Source organism: Colletotrichum siamense (genome assembly GCF_013390195.1).
Source record: "Colletotrichum siamense strain Cg363 chromosome Unknown KSG_Cg363_contig01, whole genome shotgun sequence".
Classification (NCBI taxonomy): domain Eukaryota; kingdom Fungi; phylum Ascomycota; class Sordariomycetes; order Glomerellales; family Glomerellaceae; genus Colletotrichum; species Colletotrichum siamense.
The window spans coordinates 3,279,962-3,300,341 of NW_023501014.1; the positions used below are offsets into that span (position 1 = coordinate 3,279,962).

The 20,380-nt window shown below is 56.2% G+C and overlaps 9 protein-coding genes across 9 annotated transcripts; 4 read left to right on the top strand and 5 right to left on the bottom strand.

Moving 5' to 3' along the window:
* Positions 1–2,667: 2,667 nt before the first annotated feature.
* CGCS363_v000851 (putative prefoldin subunit 2) lies at positions 2,668–3,527 on the bottom strand (the record flags this gene model as incomplete). Its single annotated transcript, XM_036632700.1, has 4 exons — positions 2,668–2,700; positions 2,802–2,994; positions 3,277–3,367; positions 3,491–3,527. The coding sequence occupies 4 exons, from the start codon at positions 3,525–3,527 to the stop codon at positions 2,668–2,670; spliced, it is 354 nt and encodes a 117-aa protein (XP_036501709.1).
* Positions 3,528–3,948: 421 nt separating this feature from the next.
* On the top strand, positions 3,949–4,323 carry CMC2 (COX assembly mitochondrial protein 2; the record flags this gene model as incomplete). Its single annotated transcript, XM_036632701.1, has 2 exons — positions 3,949–3,982; positions 4,106–4,323. The coding sequence occupies 2 exons, from the start codon at positions 3,949–3,951 to the stop codon at positions 4,321–4,323; spliced, it is 252 nt and encodes an 83-aa protein (XP_036501712.1).
* Positions 4,324–4,660: 337 nt separating this feature from the next.
* On the bottom strand, positions 4,661–5,118 carry CGCS363_v000853 (Transmembrane protein 14-like protein; the record flags this gene model as incomplete). Its single annotated transcript, XM_036632702.1, has 3 exons — positions 4,661–4,854; positions 4,938–5,061; positions 5,107–5,118. The coding sequence occupies 3 exons, from the start codon at positions 5,116–5,118 to the stop codon at positions 4,661–4,663; spliced, it is 330 nt and encodes a 109-aa protein (XP_036501711.1).
* Positions 5,119–5,654: 536 nt separating this feature from the next.
* Positions 5,655–6,394, top strand: dad1 (Dolichyl-diphosphooligosaccharide--protein glycosyltransferase subunit dad1; the record flags this gene model as incomplete). Its single annotated transcript, XM_036632703.1, has 4 exons — positions 5,655–5,963; positions 6,099–6,156; positions 6,213–6,276; positions 6,328–6,394. 4 exons carry the CDS (start codon positions 5,655–5,657, stop codon positions 6,392–6,394), a joined length of 498 nt encoding a protein of 165 aa, XP_036501706.1.
* A 333-nt stretch (positions 6,395–6,727) lies between these two features.
* On the bottom strand, positions 6,728–7,902 carry CGCS363_v000855 (Uncharacterized protein; the record flags this gene model as incomplete). Its single annotated transcript, XM_036632704.1, has 2 exons — positions 6,728–7,645; positions 7,735–7,902. The coding sequence occupies 2 exons, from the start codon at positions 7,900–7,902 to the stop codon at positions 6,728–6,730; spliced, it is 1,086 nt and encodes a 361-aa protein (XP_036501705.1).
* A 418-nt stretch (positions 7,903–8,320) lies between these two features.
* tgs1 (Trimethylguanosine synthase) lies at positions 8,321–9,138 on the top strand (the record flags this gene model as incomplete). The annotated part of the gene is made up of 2 exons (XM_036632705.1): positions 8,321–8,403; positions 8,457–9,138. 2 exons carry the CDS (start codon positions 8,321–8,323, stop codon positions 9,136–9,138), a joined length of 765 nt encoding a protein of 254 aa, XP_036501708.1.
* Positions 9,139–9,203: 65 nt separating this feature from the next.
* dop1 (Protein dopey) lies at positions 9,204–15,113 on the bottom strand (the record flags this gene model as incomplete). Its single annotated transcript, XM_036632706.1, has 6 exons — positions 9,204–10,523; positions 10,577–12,033; positions 12,080–12,324; positions 12,374–14,763; positions 14,818–14,945; positions 15,014–15,113. 6 exons carry the CDS (start codon positions 15,111–15,113, stop codon positions 9,204–9,206), a joined length of 5,640 nt encoding a protein of 1,879 aa, XP_036501707.1.
* Positions 15,114–16,411: 1,298 nt separating this feature from the next.
* On the top strand, positions 16,412–18,223 carry MON1 (Vacuolar fusion protein MON1; the record flags this gene model as incomplete). Its single annotated transcript, XM_036632707.1, has 1 exon — positions 16,412–18,223. The coding sequence occupies one exon, from the start codon at positions 16,412–16,414 to the stop codon at positions 18,221–18,223; it is 1,812 nt and encodes a 603-aa protein (XP_036501714.1).
* Positions 18,224–18,465: 242 nt separating this feature from the next.
* On the bottom strand, positions 18,466–19,377 carry CGCS363_v000859 (uncharacterized protein; the record flags this gene model as incomplete). Its single annotated transcript, XM_036632708.1, has 1 exon — positions 18,466–19,377. The coding sequence occupies one exon, from the start codon at positions 19,375–19,377 to the stop codon at positions 18,466–18,468; it is 912 nt and encodes a 303-aa protein (XP_036501713.1).
* Between the last annotated feature and the right edge of the window lie 1,003 nt (positions 19,378–20,380).

The window sequence follows — 20,380 nt, forward strand, 5'->3', positions numbered from 1 at the left end:
ATCCTGCCCATGCTCTGGTATATGAGCGGTGTAGGCGGCACGAAGCCACTAAGCTCGGAGGAGGGTAGCAAACACGGCTACCTTGCCTTACACCGGCGGGCGGATGCCAAGCAGGACATGCAAAGCAGTACGACGGGCAAGACGGGGACGTCGACGCAAGTTCCTGCTTCCTGCAGACTTGCTGACGGGATTGAAGGTGGAATTTGATGCCCCGTCCTTTGGTCCTCACCCGCGACGGGCGTCGTCGACGCAGCAAAGCGATGCAGCTCTCATCGCAAGCAGAAGCTGTTCCGTCGACGCGCCTCTTCCTCTTCGGCCGTGCGACGTTTTAGCAGATTGGGCTATCCATCCGCCGTCGCGATGAGATCGAAATGGAGGGCGACGGCGCCGCTTGATTTGACAATGGCACCGTCCAGAGTAAACAAGCCATCGAGCCTGTCACCTGTCTTCCTCAAGTCCGCCCCCAACCTAACCGGCACAGTCAGGCACGGGGGAGGCTGACAGCAGCCTAAGCAAGCGCCCCGAATGACGACGGCCGACCGTTTGGGCCGAAACCTGCGCCTTGGTTGGCGGCAGCCTGCCTGCGAAGTACCTGCCACCCATCATGGCCAAGGTACGGCAGTCAAAACCGCTCCTCCAACGGGCAAAGGAGGGAGCTTGAAGCTTGGAGCTTGGGCGCGAGGCTGCGTGACACAAGCTCGATTCGAGCATTCTCGGCCAATGAAAAAATACCGATAGCTTCCTGTTTTCTTGATTGGCACAAAATCCCCCAGATACGTCAGAAGCCCTTCAGTCTGTGGTCGTTTGTGCCAACGACAACGCGGAGAAATTCTTCCAATGCCCGCGGCGAAGCGCCGGTCACCTATCGGCGGCCCATCGCCTTACGTCTGACCCTGCATGCAGTAATGGACAGACAGACAACCCGCCTGGCCCAGCCAGTCGTCCACCGCAGTCACTAGGCACTGCGACCAGTATGGTTGGGCTTCTTTAATTCTGTCGGGAGCCAATAGCCCTCTAATTGGGTTGGGCTGGGATTGGACGACTTTTGCAGCATCATCTGCGTCTGCTTCTGCGTCTGCGTTCCGCATCTATCTAAAAAGACCACCATATCCGATGCACTGATTTCTTCTCTAGTTTTCCACAACCCTTGTCCGGATGATGCGGTTTCCACCCCTCCTCCAACGGCTTTTTTGTCGCTCTCGAGAGGGGTACCACATTCGGTCTTCCCTCGCCTCTGCGGGTGAATTCGACTCTGTCACAGCCGTAATGGTTGCATGAGTTGGCTGCGCTTCTCTCATCCTGGAGACATTGACAACTCAGAGCCACATTTCTACAACCCCCGGTCGTCCACAACGTCGCCGAGATGCAACCGGTGTGCCTCGCCCTGCCTGTTCTCAAACGATGACTGCCTGACGGCATCATCGTCATGACATGCGAGAAAATGGAACAATTCCTATTGCATCTTGGAGCATCTCGCTAGGCATGACACACATCTACCATCACAGGCGATGCCGGGCGCGCCATGGAGGTGGGATCTTGCCAGCCGGACGAGCAGTCTTCGATGCGGTCCATCCGCGACTTTGGCCATAACAGGCAATCCAAAAATACGGACAGCCCACTCTCTAACACGGTTGCTATTTTACTTGCAGGATGCATCTCACTAAATCGTACCGTGAATAGGCGGGGTGAATGTAGCCCACGGGATGCCTCCCTCATCTAGCCCCCCTCACGCAGACATCAAGCTGCGTACTATCTGTTGGGCACCGGCAACGGAACTCAGCCGCGGCTTCCAGAATACGCATGATATCACGCCCGGGGAGCATCCAGGATGAAATCAGTTCATCATCGCAGCCGTCACGTTTCATCTCTCGGCAATTACGAATCGGATGCCTCTGCCATTCTGTGGCTAAGTCTTGATCGGCGCCTGACCTACCGACGGGCAAAAGCAGCCTCGGCCGGATGGGCCGGTCCGTCGCCTCCACCCCCGCCCGCTCCTCCGACGAGAACACGGCAGCGTCGCAGTCCTTTCATGACCCGGCCCTCACGTGCGGAAGGGGAGGTCTGGATGACCTAGTAGCCCGAGCTGACGAACTGCCGTTCCAGAAGACCTGACCACACCACCATCACTGGGCCGCATGGGACGCAGCCAGTCAGCACGCCTCGTCAATCGGGGTATTCTCAGCCAGCCATAGCAACCACCACCTGTATGTCACCTTCGAGTAGGGTGGTGTGTTCGTCTGACGACCTTTGGGACATAATACTGTTGGGCACTGAAACGCCCTTGCCGCCGGGCTGTATTTGTTGCGTCTGTGTGCCTATGGCGCTGTACAACGCATTGCTATCACTACACCACCAACACGGCCTCCATCGCGATGACCTCTCCCGAGAATTGTCGTGTTTTCATCGGAATCTTGCTCGCAACAAGCGTAGTGCAGCCTCATTCTTTCATCTTGCAAACGTATCGAGACAGCTCACATCTCATGGTCTCTTGTAGCATGCAACGACAGCTCAGCATCGGAAGCTCAGACGTGAAGAGCTAATGCCCCGAGCCGCTGTGAGACAACCAGTCCTTCCTGGGCACAACTTTGGCAAAGAACGGTCGTCAGGCCTCCGAGACAGAGTGCCAACCTACAGAGCCCGCCGGTCGGCTAGCATATTCTCAGGGTCTCAGTTCTGGACAACCTGGACATTGTTCTTCTTCTGCAACCCCAAAGCCGTCAGCAAACAGCCCCTCAATGACGTCGCCCACCCGAAGGAAACCAAAGTGGGCTGATGGCTCCATGCCAGGCAAAAAAACATACCTTCCACTTCTCCAGCTCATCCTGCTTCGTCTTGTACTGCTTGACCAAGTCCTCCAGAACCTTCTTCAGGCCCTCCGAGTTGGTTGTCAACGCCGGCAGGACGTCCTTGACCGTCTGCTCCATCAACACTCCATTGATCAGGCGGAAGGCCTTGCGATCCCCGGATAGCGGCTGCAGCGTCTCTAGTACGAGCCTGTTTTTCTCCCCCGTCAGCATGACTCTTTTGCCCATCTTTCTCTCTCATATCTGTCCCATGATGTAACAAGCGGTGTGATATGTGAAGATGTCATGTTGCTCTCAAGGGGGGTCTTGATGAGGAGCGGTGTGCGTGGCGACCAGGACCCGGCTCCAAGGAGAGTTCATGACACCCCCGGACGACGTAGTTGCCTTGCCCCGCGATCCTGCCGTCATGAAGAACACCAGGGGGAACCATCGCATCAAGACGGCGGGTGAGTGAAATGAGGAAAAGACGCACTTATGCTCTTCAGCTTCTTGCTCGACATCACCGATCTTCTGCGCAATCTGCTGCAGCGTGTTCTTGTAAATGCCATATTGCGTTTGCAAATCTGTAGTAGTTTCAGTACGTGGACGGCCGATGGCGGGGTGAGATTTGCTTCACACAACACCCTGGGAGCCATGCATTGGCCTTTGCCTCAGGGCACCCTCTGCGTCGTGGAAATGGAACTGACCTTGCTGCTTCCGCTGGCTAGCTGCTGGCGCCGACATCTTGACGTAGACTTCCGATCAGCGCGACGGCCGATGTATACGTGTATGAATAAGGTGAGAGTCGTCGACGGGAGACAACGAGAGTGAGGGCCTGAAATGAGCCTGTCACCCTACCACCAACTGCGGTGGAAGTTCTAGAAGGCAGTGGTCCGAGCTTTTACCGCAGTGCCCACCGCCCCCCCTGGTCACGGCGCGGTGCCCGTAAAATCAATCAAAGCCCGGCGCGGCGAACCAACCGCTTCTCGCCCCCCACTAGACGGTGGTCTCATCCAATCCCTCGCCGTCCATTTAGCACTTTTCCATATCGAATTTCTTTTGCGCCATTCGCATCACGACTTGCAGTGCCAGAAACCACGAAATCCTCTTCACGGCCGAACGTCCCGCACTCTCGTGTCACCAAATCTCCATACAGTCGCCCGCCATGCATCCCCATCTGCACACCAAGGACAACTTCGGTCAGTAGAACCCCTCCTGCACCGGGACTCATCCCCCACGCCACCCTTCGAAAGCGAACCATTGCGCAGCAGCAACATTGCAGGATTTTGAATTCGCTGACAGAAGTCTCTTGGAACACACAGAGTGCGAAGACGTCATGGTCGCCCTCGAAGAATGCCACGCAAGGGGCTTCCTGCACAAGGCCACCGGCGGCTGCAACGACGCAAAGGACAAGCTCACCCAGTGCCTCAAGGGCGCGCGCGCGAGGCGCACCGAGGCCAACCGCGCGGCGGCGCGGGCCAAGAGGGAGGAGCGCGAGAACAGGATCAAGGAGCTGAACAAGTCCCTCGGTCTCGATTAAGTTGATTGAAACCAAACCCCGAACGAAACGAGCGAGCCGAACGAAAGGAGACGAGAGGACGGAGGCGGCGTTGTACGATACAGGGCGAAAATCACAACTTCATTGCGGGCTCGGCGTCATGGAACAGGTTGCATATTCACAAAAAGAGCGCGGGACAACTGGGTTCAGAGGTACATCCTGTCAGGGAGTAATGTTGTACAATACGATTGGGGCCGCCGGACTGCCCGGTGGAAAGAGATGGTTTTCTATCCCTCTTCTCTGCCCGATTACGGCTGGCCATGTGTGAACGAAAAGCAAAGAGTGTACCATTTCATTCCTCTCCCACCGCCGCAAGACTTTACAAGCTACGACTGAACTCCCTGCCGAAGGTCAACAGACCGAACAGGGACAACACGCTCAATCCGATCGGCACGGGCTTGCGGAGGCGGATGGCGCGGGGGATTGCGGAGCCACCGAGGACTGCCGAGGCGAGCAGACTCAGCTCGACGCCGTAGGATTCGCGGTTCTGAATGCGGTAGCCACCAAGGGCGTCTGTTGCTGAGTTAGTCGGGGGGTGTTTCTCGGTTGCCCGGGGGCATTGCAAAACAGCAGAGGGAGGGAGAGAGATGTCGTACAGAGGAATCCAACGGCGCATCCGGCGATGATGGATGGGAGGGACTTTGTGCGGGCGTAGCCGGCGATGCCGCCGCCAGCAGTCAGAACGGCGAGGACGTACGAGGGGGTCTGGAGGTCGGAAGCCTGTGCGCCTTGTCAGCTATTATGCCACTTTGTGCTCTGACATACCCAACGGACCATTTTGACTATTATTTGATTTACTGTCGGAATACTTTGCAACGAAAAAGATCGTCAGCCGTAGAGGGCAATTGATATAAAATGGCTTGCGAATTATCGTTCGTCGCGGTGCTGCAGAAGATGGGGGAAACTTCGAACGTTGTTCGGTGCCTCGGGAGTCCAAGCTTTCGGCCGCCCACCCACCAGCTGCAGCTCAGGGGATGATCTCATCCATTCCGCACACCACGATCTGACTAATCCAGCTCAAGGGACCAGCTCCTACCCCAGATTCGTGGCTTGACTCCCTTGCCCGCAGACCGCCCACCAGCCACGATCACCTGATAACGTGGCTTCAAGCTGTCGTGTCCTCGAAAGGACAGCTCCCCCAGCACAGCTCCCAGGCCACTTTACTCGTAGCGGCCGCGCATTTGTAGACCTCGAAACTCGCCGCGACTCAAAATTCCCACGACGAACCCTCCCACCCCCGAAACCGAATCCCAGTCCCTACCGACGACCTCTTCTCGACTTCAACGACAAACACGAGAGAACACCAAAAAACAATGGCGCCCAAGAAGAACGCCAACAAGGCCGCTGCCGCCGCCGAGCCCGCCCCGGCTCCCCCCTCGGCGCCCGCTGGACCGACCGCCGCCGCCGCGATCCCGGGCACCATGACCTCTCAGCCCAAGGCCGTCCCCAACACCAAGATCTCGAGCGGCGGCGCCCAGAACTGGGACAAGGTCCTCGCCAACATCTACAACCACTACGTCAACAACACCCCGCAGCGCACCAAGCTCATCGACGTCTTCATGGTCTTCCTCGTCGCCGTCGGCGCCCTGCAGTTCCTGTACTGCGTCCTCGCTGGCAACTACGTACGTCTAGGTCCCCTTTGTGGCTTCAGAGGGCTGGGTTTTGTGCTTCTGGAGAGGCATTGGGGCCTTTATTGCAGACCAATGGACTTGGAAGGACCGGAGACAAGGAACGCTAGCTAACATCTGTGTGAACAGCCCTTCAATGCTTTCCTCTCCGGCTTTTCTGCCACCGTTGGACAATTCGTCCTCACTGGTTCGTCAATTGCATGTTTCCCGCTCTCGAGACAATGGTCTAACAAACCCTCTCAGCTTCCCTCCGCATCCAGACCACCGAGGCCAACAAGGCCGACTTCCCCTCTGTATCACCCGAGAGGTAAGCCAGCTCAGCTCGCAACAACCCTTGACATGACTAACAGCAATCCAGAGCATTCGCCGATTACGTCGCATGCAGCTTGATCCTCCACTTCTTCTGCGTCAACTTCATAAACTAAGCGTCGATAACGACTTGCTATTAACAAACACCATGGGTATCCAAAAGGGGGTTACTCAGGGGTGACAAAACGTGTGTGGGAGATAGAAGAGAGAATCTGAAGCAGGCCTGAACAGCCTAGCCGAGCCGCCGTATGGTCATTAAAATGCGGGAAACGAACGAATACAAACTGTACATTACAGAAGCAAGGCGTTGCATCACAGCACGGGGGGTTAGACCGTCGTATAACAAAAGCACAAAGAAATGCAATTCTGGGAATCATCATGCCAAATACCTGCGTGACTTCTAATTTCTATGCAACCACTCTCCCTCCGACCTTTTTGTCCCTGAAACGTCACTCCTCACCGCCCTCTTCCTTCTCCTTTGGCGACGACGTCGTCCCGGCCCTAGGCGGCCCCCCCGGCGGTCCCCCCGTCTTCGGAGGCGGCGCGACAGGCGTCCCACGTCCACCGCTCGAAACCCCGTCGAGCTCCCTGCTCTTCTTTTCCTGCTCCTTGAAGTAATCATCCATCATCGCGTTGCCTCCGTGATGCCTCTCCTTCTTTTTCCTCGTCGTCGCCGTGCCCGCAGGCGGAGGTGGCGGCGCGCTGCCCGCGGCGACCATCTGCGCTGGGACGAGGAACTCCCCTCCTCCCGCGACAGGGTCAGCCGGCGGAGGCGCCCCGAGACCAGCCGCAGCCGGAGTGAACAAGGCCTGCCCCGCGTCCGCACCGTACGCCGCACCACCGCTTGGGTCCTTCTCCCCGTCAAACATCATCTCCCCGGGGGCGCTCACGGGCTCGTTCAGCGGCGGCGGCAAGCGGTGCAGGGCGCCATATCCCAAAACACACCCGAGCGCGCCCTCGCCGCCCCACTCGCGACTCGGCTGGATCGTGACCTCGCGCGTGACGTCGTACTCGTTGTTGTAGACGTACAGGCGCAGGGGGCGACCGATGTGGTCCTCGACGAGCTCGCTGAGGCCGCCCTCGCCGTGTAGGGCGCCTTCGGGGCTGCCGAGGATGTAGTCGCCGTAGGGCAGCAGGCCGGCGGCGTCTGCGGGCGAGTTTGCGGCGACATCGAGGACATGCCAGATGTTGGCGGCGACGGAGAGCGGGGTGAACTGCAGGGAGAGGCCGAGGGAGGCGGTGTCGTGCGGGACGGGGGCGTGGAGCTCGCGCGTGCGCTGGCCCTTTGCGGACCAGAGGCCGAGGAGGACGGTACCGCCGGCGCAGTTGCGGACTTCTTGGGCGAAGAGGCGGGGGTCGGGGTTGTCCTGTTGGTTCGTCGTCTTAGTGGTCTTGTTTTCGGAGTTGAAGGGAGATATTGGCGCAGGAGGTGGAGGGGAGGGGCGTTTCGACTTACAATTGGGCGGCCGTTGATTCCAATGATGAAGTCAAACCAAGGCTCCACGTTCAGCTCGAGATTCGTGTTCCTCAAGACCTGGAAGCCGAAAGAGCCCTGCTGGTTGTTCTGCTGGGTTGGTTGCTGCCCGTCCAAGCGGGACATGAAGCGGTTCAGCGCATTGAACATGGTGTTGCGCCCAGCACTCGAGCTGAGCTATCCCGTCTGCGTTGATTCGGTGGTATTGGCGATTGTGATTCGCAAAGTTGGGGAAAGTTATCGCGCGAAGGTGTTTGAAGCTCTGAACCATGTGTTATTTCCCCTTGGAGCAAGCTGTCATCCAAGGAATGTGAGCCAATCGTCAGCCTTGCATATGGTCCAAGCTCTTCCCGCTTTAGTGGGGCGCTCCAAGTGGGGTCTTTTATTCTGGATTGCAGTTTCCTGCAGCCTCGCTCATTCATCTTCAACGGCCTCAGTGGCCAAAAGGTACTTTTAAACGACCATGTTTGGCCTCAACACTTGATAGTCTCCATCAAAAGCTTTGTTTCAAAGTTTCTTTGTATACTGCGTGCTTCCAAAGACTCGTGCTTCATGAATCACCATCAAAATGAAAGCAGCCGCCAGACTTCCCCTGACGGATGAGTGCCACCACTATGAATCCAAGGCCGAAGTGCCCTGGGACCTCCAAAAGTATTCAACCCCCATTCTTCTGTCCAACGATAAAAACTAACGCAGTCCCCTAGATACTTCTCCCAACGCCGCTCCATCTTCTCCTGGTACGACGACGGCGTCTACCTCACCAACGATGCCTGGTTCGGCGTAACCCCGGAACCCGTCGCCAACGCCGTCGCAAACGACATGTCCTACACGGACCCCTCCAAGCGCTTCCTCGTCGACATCTTCGGCGGCGCTGGCGGCAACACCATCGCCTTCGCCGCCTCCGGCCGCTGGGACCGCGTCATCTCCATCGAGCGCGACGCCGCCACCCTCGCCTGCGCCCAGCACAACGCAGAGCTCTACGAGGTCGCAGACTACATCACCTGGGTCCACGGCGACTGCTTCGAGTTCCTCGAAAAATTGAAAACGGATCCAGCAGGCGCGTTGGCTGAGGAGCTGCGCGTGCCCCTCGAGGAGACGGTCGTCTTCGCGAGCCCGCCGTGGGGCGGGCCGGGGTACCGCAGCGCAGAGGTGTTTGACCTGAGCAAGATGGAGCCGTATAACCTGGAGCAGCTGCACGAGGCGTGCATGCCGATGGACCATGCGCTGTTCCTCCCGCGGACGAGTGACTTGAGGCAGATTGCGAAGCTGACTCCGGACGGGGAAAAGCTGGAGGTAGTGCAGTATTGTATGGAGGGCGCAAGCAAAGCGATGGTGGCGTACATACCAGGGGCGTTCAAGCCGCCAAGTCAATCGTGGAAAATTTGAAATTCATTCAGGGCTAAGCTCTTTCTCTCTCTTTCATGGGATGATTAAAAACATGATACCTACTTTTACAACGCCTTTACCACGCTACGTTCGTCAAACAAATCCTTCAGTAGCCCCTGAATGCAGAATTCCCGGTCCAGCGGCGCCATCGCGTACGTCGACTCGAACGCGAAGATGCTCAGCTGGCCGAAGAATGGTCGTAAAATCTTGCCTACCAGCTCGTCTTTTCTGTCGATACTGACCTCGTCGTTGATGCCGCCCGGTCCAAGAAGAGGGCGCCTGTGTGAGCTGCTCGCGGCCAGGTGGGCTGCCGGTGTGCTCTGCAGAGACAGACTAATGCCCATCGTCCCGAGCTCCTCTGAAAGTTCATCCACCAGGGCAACAGGCTGGTAGTTCGTTGATCGATACACCGCATCGATGGTGTCCGTGACGAAGAGCCACTCGTGGAGTTGGAAATCATCAGGCGCGACGCAGATGAGCAAGTCAAGCAACTTGCATGCCTGCAAAATCGATAGGTTATTGTACATGTCGGATGCTGTGCTGTGGTCGGCAGCGACCACAGACGCGATCGCGGCGTGGAGCTCGGCGTTGATGACTGGCCAGATCATAGCCAGGTGCACCGCACTCGTCTTCAGGACCAGAGCGCGAATGAGCATGTAAATCTCTGCACGTGTTGTAGAAGATGGCGAGGACGTTGCCGTGGCACCAAGAAGCTCCACAAGCTTGTCTACGATGAGAGGAAGCTCCGTAACGTAGGCATCTTCGTTGGCGGCGAGCACCAACGTGGCAGTTCGGCGCAGGTTCAGTTGCGTTTTCCGGTCTGCCTCGAGACGTGCAGAAGTGGCTCCGACACCAAAAACGATACCAGCAGTCGTGGGAGGACTCATGCGACTCAGGAGTTCGGGCATGCGCTCTTTGTCACTGACAGTCCACTGCCTCAGCAGTGGCAACCAGTCGCTTCGCACCAAGTCGATGCTTGAGTTGAAGAACCTGGCATCGTTGAAAGCATCGCCAACGTCTTTTTTCCACGTCTTCTGATTACTTGGCAGCCTGGACAGTTCCTGAAGCAAATCTAGGGTGTTCTTCGAGACGGTCTCGGGGAATGCCTTTGCCCTGAAAGCTGGGCCAATGACGTTCGTCGAGATGGTGCTCGCCGCGGACAAGACACGGTCAGTCTCGACCAAGATCTTGGGAAGGTTCGGGACGATTGAGGCGAGGATAGCCACCACATCCTCGGCTCTATCGAGGACGCTGACCAGCGAGATCGTCGTGGTCCGACGAATCCCATCACGATTCTTGTCGGACTTCTCGTATGATGGGGCTGTGTCAGCAAAGGTCAAGGGCTTGGTGGTGAAGATGGCGGTAAGAAGCCGGAGGAAAAGGTCCTAGTCCAAATCAGTAAGACGAACGTGCTTATACATTGTCGCACATGACTTACCCCAAGTTCACGCCTCATCTTTCGTTGTTCGCCAAAGTTGGTGTTGTCCACCTTTTCGCCGAGAATTGCTGCGAATTCTAGAAGGCTCGGTAACGTCTGTCGGTGCGGGAACGGGTTCGTCAACAAGTCGCGCAAGAAGGCCATGCAGTCGAGCCAGATCTCATCCATTGCGTCATCTTCCAGGGTGCGGGCGTACTCGACCAAGAAGGTGACGAGGTCGATGTCTTGTAAGGATGTTGTTAATGTTGACTTTCGAGACGCATCCAGGGCACCAGGGTTGGTTCTGCTGTAAATTGCATTAAAGATGGCAGGGATTGTGTGTTTGGGTCGAGAACCATCCAGAGCCGGCAACAAGTTGAACACTTCCGACAGGGGCACTGGTGTTGTGATATTGATGGAGCTTCTCCAGATGTCAATAACGGTCTCAAGACATTCCAGGGTCTCAGCTGCGAAGAGATGCTCAAGCAGCCGTCTTGCACGGTTTCTCATCCTGAGGGATGTGTAACTGAAGGAGGCAACTGAGGTTGTGTCCTGCGCATTCGCGTCGTTCCCTTGACCCCACGACCAGATGGTGAAGCAAATACGGACGGCGTCCTGGAAAGCCAAATGCACCGTGAGTCTATCATTTGCAGTAGCGCTCCTTGTTTGGGGGGTGTCCGAGTTGAAAACACCCGAGACCATGTTGCCGAAGAATCCTGGCTGCTGGTCTGGCCCCTTGACAACCTGCGTTCTGGCTTCCTCGACCAGAAGTCGCTCGTGCGCTCGTGCCAGGACATGTTCAATGGCGTTCAGCAGAGAGATCAGAGTCGACTCGGGAGCGTTCCATTCATCCTGTTTTGAGCCGCCATTCTCCCTGAATATGGACTGGAGATCTTGGAATGTATTGGAAATTTGCCGACAAAGTGTTTCGACGAGGGGAATCAAAACTTGGAAAATCGTGTCGGAGTAGAAAGGGAGGCATTCCGTTAGGAAACTGACCCAGCTGTCGAGGACGCTGCGGCTGCTAGGAGAACTCAGTCCAGCCTGAAGGCACTTGAGTAGGTTAGGTGGTGGTGCTGTTGGCTTTGTCTCTGATTGTGTTGACACTCTGATGCTCTTGGAGGGCTCCAGACTCAGCTTCCTCTTTTCAGATGTTGGGGAACCCGGGACATCAGCGATCATCACGTCCCGAAGCTTGAGCGAATCAAATACGACATCCAGAAGAAGAACCTGGACGTATGGATCTGTTCCGCTCAGTGATTGGAGGAGGCGTTCAATGAGGACGTTCTCCAAGTGAAGGCTGGCAAGGGGCTCGGCGTAGGGGTTGAGGAGAATTTGGTGCATAACAGTCAGAGCGTAGCGGTGGAGCTGAGTAGATCGTATCTTGAGTTGCTCTTCCGGCTCGTTGTTTCCAGCGATGCATCGCAGGCAAACATGAATGAAGACCTCTTGCATGGAAATCTCGCCCTCATGCCCAGCTGCTCTCGATTAGCACACATCTTCATATAGGGCCAGTTTACATACTCATCTGTGAGATTTCTGGGTGCTCTGCATCGACTGTGAGCGAGGTCGACGCCAATACAGCCCAAATCACGTCCGGGGCCCAGCGTAGAACGTTTGACAATGTTCTCAGGTAGTAAAGACAAACATCCAGGTCGTCATCAGCAGTAAAAGTTGTGGAGGCTGCTGACGCCGCAGGCGAGCCGATGGCATGGCTGGCCCTGAGGAAAGGAAGGGATGCGAATTTTCGAACGAATATTAAGAACAACCTGCTTCCGTATTAGTCTCCTGATTCATACATCTACAGGTATTACTCACTTGTCGGTGCCAACTAAACTATTCAGCCATCCTTTGACAGTCATGAACAGTTGAGTTCTCTCGTCTAGGAGGGCATCCAGCATCAAAAACAAAGGCCGAGTCAACATTACGTCGTAGTATTCCGATCCAGCCAAGCGAATCTGCGGCGGCTTCTCAATCATTGGTGTTTTTGACCCGCGTCTGTCGGCGTGAGAATCTTGTAGTGAGTGAGACCATAGCACACTAAAGCGACGGCCCGCGTCAGCAGGACGGGACGCAAACGAGCCCTGAACATCATTCTCAATTATGAGACTTGCCAGGGCTGCTTCGATGTCTCGGTTCTGGACAGTTAAAGCAGTCTGAAGCTGCCATAGAGATCTGACTGTTTCGACGTGGTACTTGGGTTCTGAGGCTGACAGAAACTCCCAAGCATGTTGGACTAGCGGAGTGACAAGTTCGGAAAGGTCAGGCAGCTCGATACGCTCGGCGGAGTAGAGATGAGCAGATAAGTAAAGGATGGAGTTGAAAGAGACAAATGACAGCCTGTCGGGGTGTTTGAGACGGTCGTGGAGACATTTCATGAGGAAGCTCGCGTCTAGATGGTACGCCGATGGAACCTTCAACAGAAGAGCTGTAAGAATCCTTCCCTTCGCACCCAAGTCTGAATCCGAATCGGTGCTCTTCAAGCCATCGCAGACGAGCTGACCTGACTTGCGCAGAAGAAGCTCGCCGACTTCGATCGGCGTGAACGGAATATTGGCATCGAGGTTGCCCTGCTCATCAACATAAAACGACTTGATCCTCTTCAAGACTTCGACTGCCGACAGTGACGCCAGGACACCGGCTTCTACAGTCCTCTTGGACTTATCGCCAGCTGCGGGAAAGGCTCGGTCTGGCACGAGATCCAACAGAGCGAGCGAGATGCTAAGCGCCTCTTCGGCGATTTTGCCAGAGCCTTTCGTTGGCGAAACGGTGGACGACTTCTGTCTCTCTCTCGTGTCCTCCAGCATCGAGAAGATGGACAAAGCAGTGAGCGGCGCGTGGATGGTGATCATCTCTTCCTCACGTACATTGAAATTAGCCAAGATGAAGTTCACCAAGTCAAGCTTATCCAGGCGCTCCTTGTCGGACACGTTTCCTGGGCCGATTGCCTGAGCAAGCAGGCTAACGATCTCGCCGTAGATGAGCCCACTTTCGACGCCATCAAAGAATACGCTCGCACTACGGAAAACTTCGTTGAAGTCGGCTTTGCTTGGTGACTGGCCCCGATATTGTCGGACACTGTTGATGATGGGGAGGAAAAGTTCGGGGACGACGAGTCCACCAATCTCCCAGCGATCCATCAACGATAGGCATATCCTGTAAGGCCGTGCCCTCTCTGCAGGGCTTGATTCTCGATCGACATGAATCATGCTCAGCAGTGCCCGTGTCAACGGGCGAAGACCATGGTCCTCGAAGTAGCTGGTCTTGGACGCAAAATAGGCGTTGTGGGGTTCAGTCGATGAGGGTGACTCCATGCCGCTCTCGCTCTCCGTTGGCGCTGGTTCAGGACCCAGAAACCATGCCCACAACCTTCGGTTGAGACTCATATCCCTTCTTATAACGACACCGGCGGCCGCACGTAGCAGAAGCTCCAAGTCGCCCGGCTTTACGCTGTTCTGGAGCACCTTCGAGTGCAATGGGAGATGCGTGACCAGCAGGTCCAGAAACCCGCGCTGGATCAGCAACTGCTCATCGGCAAGACCAGCTGCGAAAGAGCGTAAAAGCAGTCCCGGCTCAGGTGAGGTAACCATTTGTGCCAGTTGGGTAGAGTGCTCCTCCTCCGAGATTCCATTCTTGACAGGCTTCCCCTGAGCCAGGGAGTCGCCCAGTTTGGGCAGATTCCTCACGAGGTATGCCAAAGCTCCCGCTCTGCGACTAGAACCTGTGATGGAGGCCAGAAAGAAGCATTGCCAGAAGAAATCATCACCAGTCGAGTGTAGACCCTCCAGTTCCTCGCTCCCTGCCGGCCGTATCGACTTCTTGAAGCTCTCCATCAACCGCAGTGTCCGATCAAAGTCCTCGCTGGTCTCATCTTCCAGACCTGGCAGGAGAGCTAGAACGACGGACTTCATGGCTGGTCGCAGGGATCGAGGATCGAGACTGAGGAAGTGGGTTTCCAGAAGGTCAAGGAAGGGAGTCCTGACGGACAGGGAGGCGAAGGAGAGCGTCGATGCCAGGCCGGGGAGGTAGAGCGGCAGATCTTTGGACAGTCCATCTTGTCCTATCGTCGCGAAGATGTAATTGTAGACTTCGAGGGCCTTTTGGTGGACGCCCGATGGCAGGGAGGGGTTGAGGCATTGGGAGAGTCGCTTCGCAACGGTCGATTTCGCAGGGATGGTGGTGGTCGAGGGATGTCGAGCTTGTAATGCCTTGAATAAGGTCAGTCTCTCCAGTGTTTTGAGCGCGCGAAGCATCGAACTTACCTTAAGCAGGCGGTTGAGGAAGGAAATGTAGTCTGCCCACTCCTGTAGGGCTGTCTCGAAGAGGGTCAGGGCCCTCTCAACGCCGGATGCGTACTTGCGGTAGTGCTTATCCTTTGACGGAGCCTCCTCTGACGACACAGTTAGCTTCAGTCTCGCACGACCTTACATCAGTCCCGTTTGTTTCGAAGCTCCTCACCGGCACCGAGTTGGTTTCTCCATTGGCGCGGCAGGGGGGAGTCCCGCCCTGAGCTCTCCGGGGAGACGGAGCGCCGGCCAGAGCCCGGCTCAAGAGCCATGATTGCGGTCTTTGATGGATCGTTTGGCGGGTTTGAACATCAGGGTATTCTTGTTCATTTGAGATGGCGGTCTCGAGGGCTCATCGCAGCTGGGCTCTTTCACGTCGTCTTGTCGATTCGCCCTGGCATGACTTGGGATCGCAAGGGCCGCGACTGCTGAGCTCGAAAGGCTACCATGTCTCCTTCGCAGGCCAGGTGTACAGTGGGGTACCCCCTGTAAGCTTCCCAAGCTTCCCATTGGACGAACTAAATTAGTTACCGTTCCCGCCTGGCGAGGCTGCCCTGCGACCCTCCTCCCAAGCACCAGGTCACTGCCGACCGCCGAGATAGGACAAACCACAACGTCATCAGGCCTCCATTCGCTTCAGTTGGTCCCATACCTCTACAGTACGAGCATCCACCCATTGTGCCATCGCATTACCTGCCACAGATACCTTGCGTTCTGTCCCTTTCGTTTGATTTGGTTCTGTCGTCTGTTTATTGACCCAAATAGCGCATGAGAAGCGTTCAAAATACCAAAACCTTCACGGGTGTCACTGCTCATTGGCTATCTCAGTTCACCTCCTTTCTTATGCGACGATCGGCATCCCTTTCGTCTTGTCCAATCTGGTCGCATCAAGGGAATCCGAGGTCTTGGACGCGCGCGCGCATGCACATGAGGTGACAGACGGTCGCCCCCAGCCAAGGTACCTCTTAAGGCAGACATGGCATTCTTGGGGCCTGATCGATTTCACAATACCGATATGTGTTAGCGCACGTGTTCACCTAATGCATCCAAGCGACTCCCCGCGACTGTCTCGTGAGGTGAACCCGCAGCTGCATCTGTCCTGGCCAGGATGCGCCGGGACAGCTCTCAATGTTTTACCTACATATTCCATTTATCTAGGCGATAAGAGGGCTCCATGGCATTTGCTGAATTCCCATCCTGCCAGAGTTGGGCCCCCACGACCGAGCACACCAGCTAGGTACCTAAAACTCAGGTGAGGGGGTGGACCTGAGTCGTTCGTCCTTAGCGGAACGTTCCCACTAATCAGGGCCGCCGCACCGCTAAAGGTCGGCGCCCCTCCTACCAGCGCATCATCAGCTGCCACTTCTCAGACCGCACCTCTCTGCCTTTTCTCGGGCTTTTCTGCCCTCCGCCCAACCACTTCACGGACATACAGACCTAACGACCATCATGGCACCATGATTTCCTATTCTTGACCTGCGATTTCACGACCGACCTACACACCCGCTGCGCGGCGACGCGCCAACAGTTCTATACAGCATCGAGCGGAAATGCTCCCTAAAGCACCATCATGGGCGACGACAATGGCAACGACAACAGTCCTGGCGAGGAACAGCCTCCTCCTCTGCCTCCGCGCCCCTCCCGGCCCTCCCTCGACTCGAATCACTCGATAGACGCGAGAATGGCAATGGCAGCGGCCACAACTGCCGTCACACCCCTCGACATCCAGACCCTGTCCTTCCCAGATGGCTCGCGCGGCACTTTCTCGACACCAGGCCCGAGGACGTCCGTCGCCTCCTCCAAGAACGGAAGCGGCTCGGCGACTCCCACCACAGGCATGAACGAAATGGAAGACTCGATGAGCATCATGAGCTTCGCCCCGACCATGCGCCCCGCCGGCGACATTGCGAGTCTGCTCGTTGGAGAGTTCAGTAGAAAGAGCCCCGCGTGGAACCTACTAAGGTCACAGTCGGCCACGGTTCAGCCGTTTGAGAGTCTTAGGATGGACGACACCACGCGCAACCTGGCGGGATTTGAGAACGAGTTCGACGAATTGCCCGACGAGGCGGACACGGACTTCAAGGACGAGGACCGCGTGGCGATTTGGAAGTCCAAGTTGAAGCATTACATGATCCTCTCTTCGGCAGGGAAGCCCATTTACAGTCGGCATGGCGATCTAGGGCTCATCAACTCGTCCATGGGTGTCATCCAGACTATTATATCCTTCTACGAGGGTGCTAAGAACCCTTTGCAGGCTTTCACGGCTGGCCAGACGCGCTTTGTCATATCCATCCAGGGCCCCCTATACTTCGTCGCCATCAGCCGTCTCGGTGAAAGCGACTCTCAGCTCAGAGCACAGCTCGAAGCTCTATACATGCAGATCCTCTCAACACTTACCCTCCCCGTTCTCAAGAACATTTTTGTCCACCGCCCGTCAACGGACCTGCGCAAACCGCTCGAGGGCACCGAGCCTCTCATCTCGTCGCTCGCCGACAACTTCACCAAAGGCTCACCTTCCGCTCTCCTCGGGGCTCTAGAATGCCTCAAGCTCCGTAAATCCCAACGCCACGCCATCAACAACGCCTTCCTCAAACAGCGCACAGAAAAGCTCCTGTACGGCCTCATCGTCGCCGGCGGCAAGCTTGTCAGCGTCATCCGCCCTCGCCGGCACTCTCTCCACCCCTCCGACCTCCAGCTCATCTTCAACATGCTCTTTGAATCAGGCGGTATCAAAGCCGGCGGCGGCGAGAATTGGGTTCCTCTCTGCCTCCCCGCCTTCAACAACCGCGGCTACCTGTACATGTATGTCTCCTTCTTTGACGGCGTTGAGGGCGACCATACAACAACCACCTCGGAATCCGGCGCGAACAAGGAGGAAGAGCTCGCCATCATCCTCATCAGCCCCGACAAGGAATCCTTTTTCGAGTTAAAACAGATGCGCGACAACGTCGCAGCCTCCCTGGCACAGTCAGGGCATCTCGCGACTATCCAGGCGGCAGCACGCCTCGGACGGCCCAAGACGATCGACATCGCACCTGGCGGCCAAATCTCCCATTTTCTGTACAAATCCCGCGCAAACGTGCAGTTCTCCATGTCCGCCCTCGACCCTGTCTTCTCCTCCCTCATAGCCCGCCGCCGCCTCATGACACTATACCACCAACTCCACGCCGCCGTCCACGCAAAACACTCACATATGCGCGTCCTCCACTCCGTCTCCGAGGATGCCACCTCTCTAGCATGGATCACGCCCATTTTCGAATTCTACTGCGTCGCCGGCCCCAACGTAAGCCGGGCCGTCGTCACCCAGGGCGCGAACAAGGTCATTCAATGGGCCCGTCGCGAGGAGGAACGGATCTTCATTATAGGCGGCGGTGTATTCTGAATACCTGCTCAAATAAAAGAAAGCAAAAGATATCCACCATTTCATCCCTGAAAATCCCAGCCACAGACATTACTTGCGTACGCCATATCAAACATTATACCCGCAGTGTGACATCCCATGCTCCAACTCCAGCCAAAAGTCCGGCTCACTACAAAACAAACCTATCCCTAAGCACAAATGAAAACTTTGAAGAAGCAAAAAAAGAAGGAAGCTACCCATAACAGATGAAATCTCCAGCCGCCTCACTTCTTCAACCACCCAGCCCTCCACCACGCCTCGGGAAACTTCACCTTGTTCTTCACCACCTCCCACGACTTCTTCTGCCTCAAACAGCAGCCCAAAGCACTGCCCTTGCCCTTGTCCTTCTTGAACAGCAACGCCCTGCCCACCCTCTCCAACGCACTCTTCAACATACACCGCTTCGTATGGCTCGGCGGCGGTGGTGACAATGACGCCGGCCTATCCTCCGCCTCCTCTGCGCCTTTCGTCCGCGTCTCATCCTGGCCCTGCTTCTGCTTCTGCTGCCCCTCACCATAATTCCACTTCTTCTTGCCCTTCCCTCCTACTTCCAGGACCGAGCCCTGGTCATTAAACGACCCAGCCAGCGTCGTCGCCCCACTCAGCTCGCCGCCCTCGTCGCTCCCCTCAAGCGTGCCCTGGCTCGACCGCAACCGCGAGGTCCTCCGCCTGCCCCTCGGCGATCCCTGCTGCTGCTGCGGTGGCGGTGGTGGTGGTGGTGTCAGGGCTGCTGCTCGTGCCGACGACGGGCCCCCCTCCTCGTCCGAGAACACAAGCGGCGGCAGCCCAGCCCTCGCGCGCTCCTTCTGCACGCGCTCAGCCGCCATGCGACTACTCTCGCCCTTCTCATACCAGGGGAAGCTGCCACGCCGCGAGTCCTCAGGGGACACGTTCTCGTCGTCCTTTCGAGGCCCATCCCCAGCGGCCTTGACTCCTCTCCCAGAGCGAGGAGACACTCTCCCAGAGGTCGGCCTGGTAGACTTGTTCCCCGTGAGCGCAGAGCGTCGTCGGGGTGGCGACGATGATGGAGATGAATTGTTGGCGGCAATCTCCTCCCCTTGTTCCTCCGAAGCGCCCCGTCTAGTCTGGTGGGTGCTTCCCGTAAAGGGGTTCTTGAAGGTTATTCTAGGAGCCATTATCTTTTTCAGATCAAGAAATGAAACGAATGTAAAATCTTTCATGTATTTGTTGGTAGCAGCGTGCTGATGAAGTGTGTTTGTCGATGCAGTGTAAGTGAAGTTTTCAGGGGAACGAACGTGATGTGATACCTTCCACCGTTTTGTTTATACCTAATTTAACCCCGACCCTTTTCTTGTCCGTATATAGAAAGACGCCAGACCTCTCTCTCTATCTGTGTGTGTGTGTGTGTGTGGTGTTCCCTTGATGGCCAGGAGGTATCCACAGCAACCAAAGGTATAAGTGAAGGTAGGTAGAGGTAGGTACGTCACAGAGAAGACAAAAGAAGCCCGATGATGTCGAGGTGGTTCCTATAGAGCCCGTATGTAAGCGAGTGTAAAAACGAAAGGACGCGACTTGACCAATCGCAATATGATGAGAGTGGTGCTGAACGAAACGAATGTAGCCGCGTGATGACGATTGTGATGACGGTGAAAACGCGAGAGGACCCGGAGCGAAGGAGACTCGATGGGAATCTAAGCCTTTAAAGGCACGTTCCCATATGGACCATTTCCTCCTTATTCTTGACGACGTTTCCCTAAAAGAGAGTCCCTGTGGGAAGTAAATCTCGAGGCTGCACAAGCCAAGGTGCCATCTGCCCTCACCGGGAGAGCCCACAGGTATGCCTCATGCCCCGACAAGTACCTTCCACATGCATAGCCCTATTTGAAGGCGTATGTCTTGTTGTATTCACTACAAAATCTGTCAGGCGTCGTAGTCTCGTTCCTGCACTTTCCCCAGACCCAAACCCACACCTTTTCCGCCTACAACGCCCTCGATCCGGAGCTACAGCCATAACCAGACTCAATCGCCAACAATCAGGCCTCGCAAATCACACCCCCTTCCTCTCCATGCATCATCAAGTCTCTTTTCAAGAAGCCCAAGTTCTTGAAAGCCAATCAAAAGAACGCACCCAACAGTGGTAAAGATGACGGCACAAAATTCTGCTGGTTCGCTTCTTGT